The following is a 1,057-nucleotide window of genomic DNA, read 5'->3' as shown; positions in this document are numbered from 1 at the left end:
GGTCGTTGTAGTCAATTAGGCCATTAATTGGTCCAACTCTGCACATTTGCTTTCCGCTCTGAGTTCATCTGACGACGGAATGGCGGATTGGAAGATGCCAGTAAATTACAACTTCAACCCGTCTTATCATGCGTATGCATACGGGCTCGTGTACCCGCAAGTGTCTGAGCACGGCCACCCGAATCTCAGCTGGGCCGAGGCTGCGTACACTCACTCCGGCGGGGTCACCGCGACCTATTACTCCGCGCAAACCGCACAGCAGTCGCCGCCCTGGAGCCCGGAGAACGGCAGTGTCGGCGCCTACGGCCACTATACGAGCCACGCGCAGAACGGGCGGCTCTTCCTCTCCTACAGTAAGACTGAGTCCGATCCGAAGCCGAAAGACGCAGAGCAGGCCGGCAGCGATACACCCAGTGATACAGAGGCCCATACGCCAGGTAACCCTCCTCTGACACCCCAAAGCCTCACTAATTAAAGCATTTTAATCTTCAATGATCCCCAGCCAAGGAACTACTTATAATTTACAGTTTCACAAGTTTGTGAAAAGATGACCGATTTTATTTTAAATGGTATTGTAAGAATACCTTTTCTGAGTTTATACCTCTAAATTTCACATTTAATTCAACTTTTAACTTGTTATTCCATTGAGCGCTTTAGTAGGGATTTCTGAGTGAAAATGTATTTATTTTTCCTCTCTGTGTGCTTCATCGATAGCCCAAAGAAATACAATTTTTCAACTTTTTTTTTTGTTTTAGAACGTTATTATCAATAAATTATGTAGTTTTAATTTCTAACTAGAAAAATACTTATAAAGATATTAATGCATGTTAAACTCATCTCGAATGAAAGTAAAAATAATTGTATTATGTATCTGTGGTATTTAATGTGATTTCAATATTTTGAATGTTCTTTTTATATTAAGTAGTTTAAGCTTTAATTTTGTAATGGGCTTTCACCCTTTTTAGTTTTATTATTAGTGTGCCAGTTTAAATGATTTCAGTTAGTTGCCGGTGCAGCAAAACTCAACATACCCAAACTTAATAGATATACAATTATT

At 40.7% G+C, this 1,057-nt stretch overlaps 1 protein-coding gene across 1 annotated transcript in view; it reads left to right on the top strand.

Annotated features, from left to right (window-relative positions):
* Nucleotides 1–12: 12 nt before the first annotated feature.
* The window catches only part of LOC107577990 (uncharacterized), a 5,752-nt gene continuing 4,707 nt past the window's right edge, over nucleotides 13–1,057 (top strand). Inside the window, exon 1 of the mRNA XM_016264004.1 lies at nucleotides 13–437. Within this exon, the coding sequence (XP_016119490.1) occupies nucleotides 80–437 (358 nt within the window). The 5' untranslated portion in view covers nucleotides 13–79. The remainder of the gene's footprint in view (nucleotides 438–1,057) is intronic.

The sequence above is a fragment of the Sinocyclocheilus grahami genome, unplaced genomic scaffold (genome assembly GCF_001515645.1).
Source record: "Sinocyclocheilus grahami isolate Dianchi unplaced genomic scaffold, SAMN03320097.WGS_v1.1 scaffold8173.1, whole genome shotgun sequence".
NCBI classification, from domain to species: Eukaryota; Metazoa; Chordata; class Actinopteri; order Cypriniformes; family Cyprinidae; genus Sinocyclocheilus; species Sinocyclocheilus grahami.
This window is presented reverse-complemented; position numbering and strand designations above follow the sequence as displayed.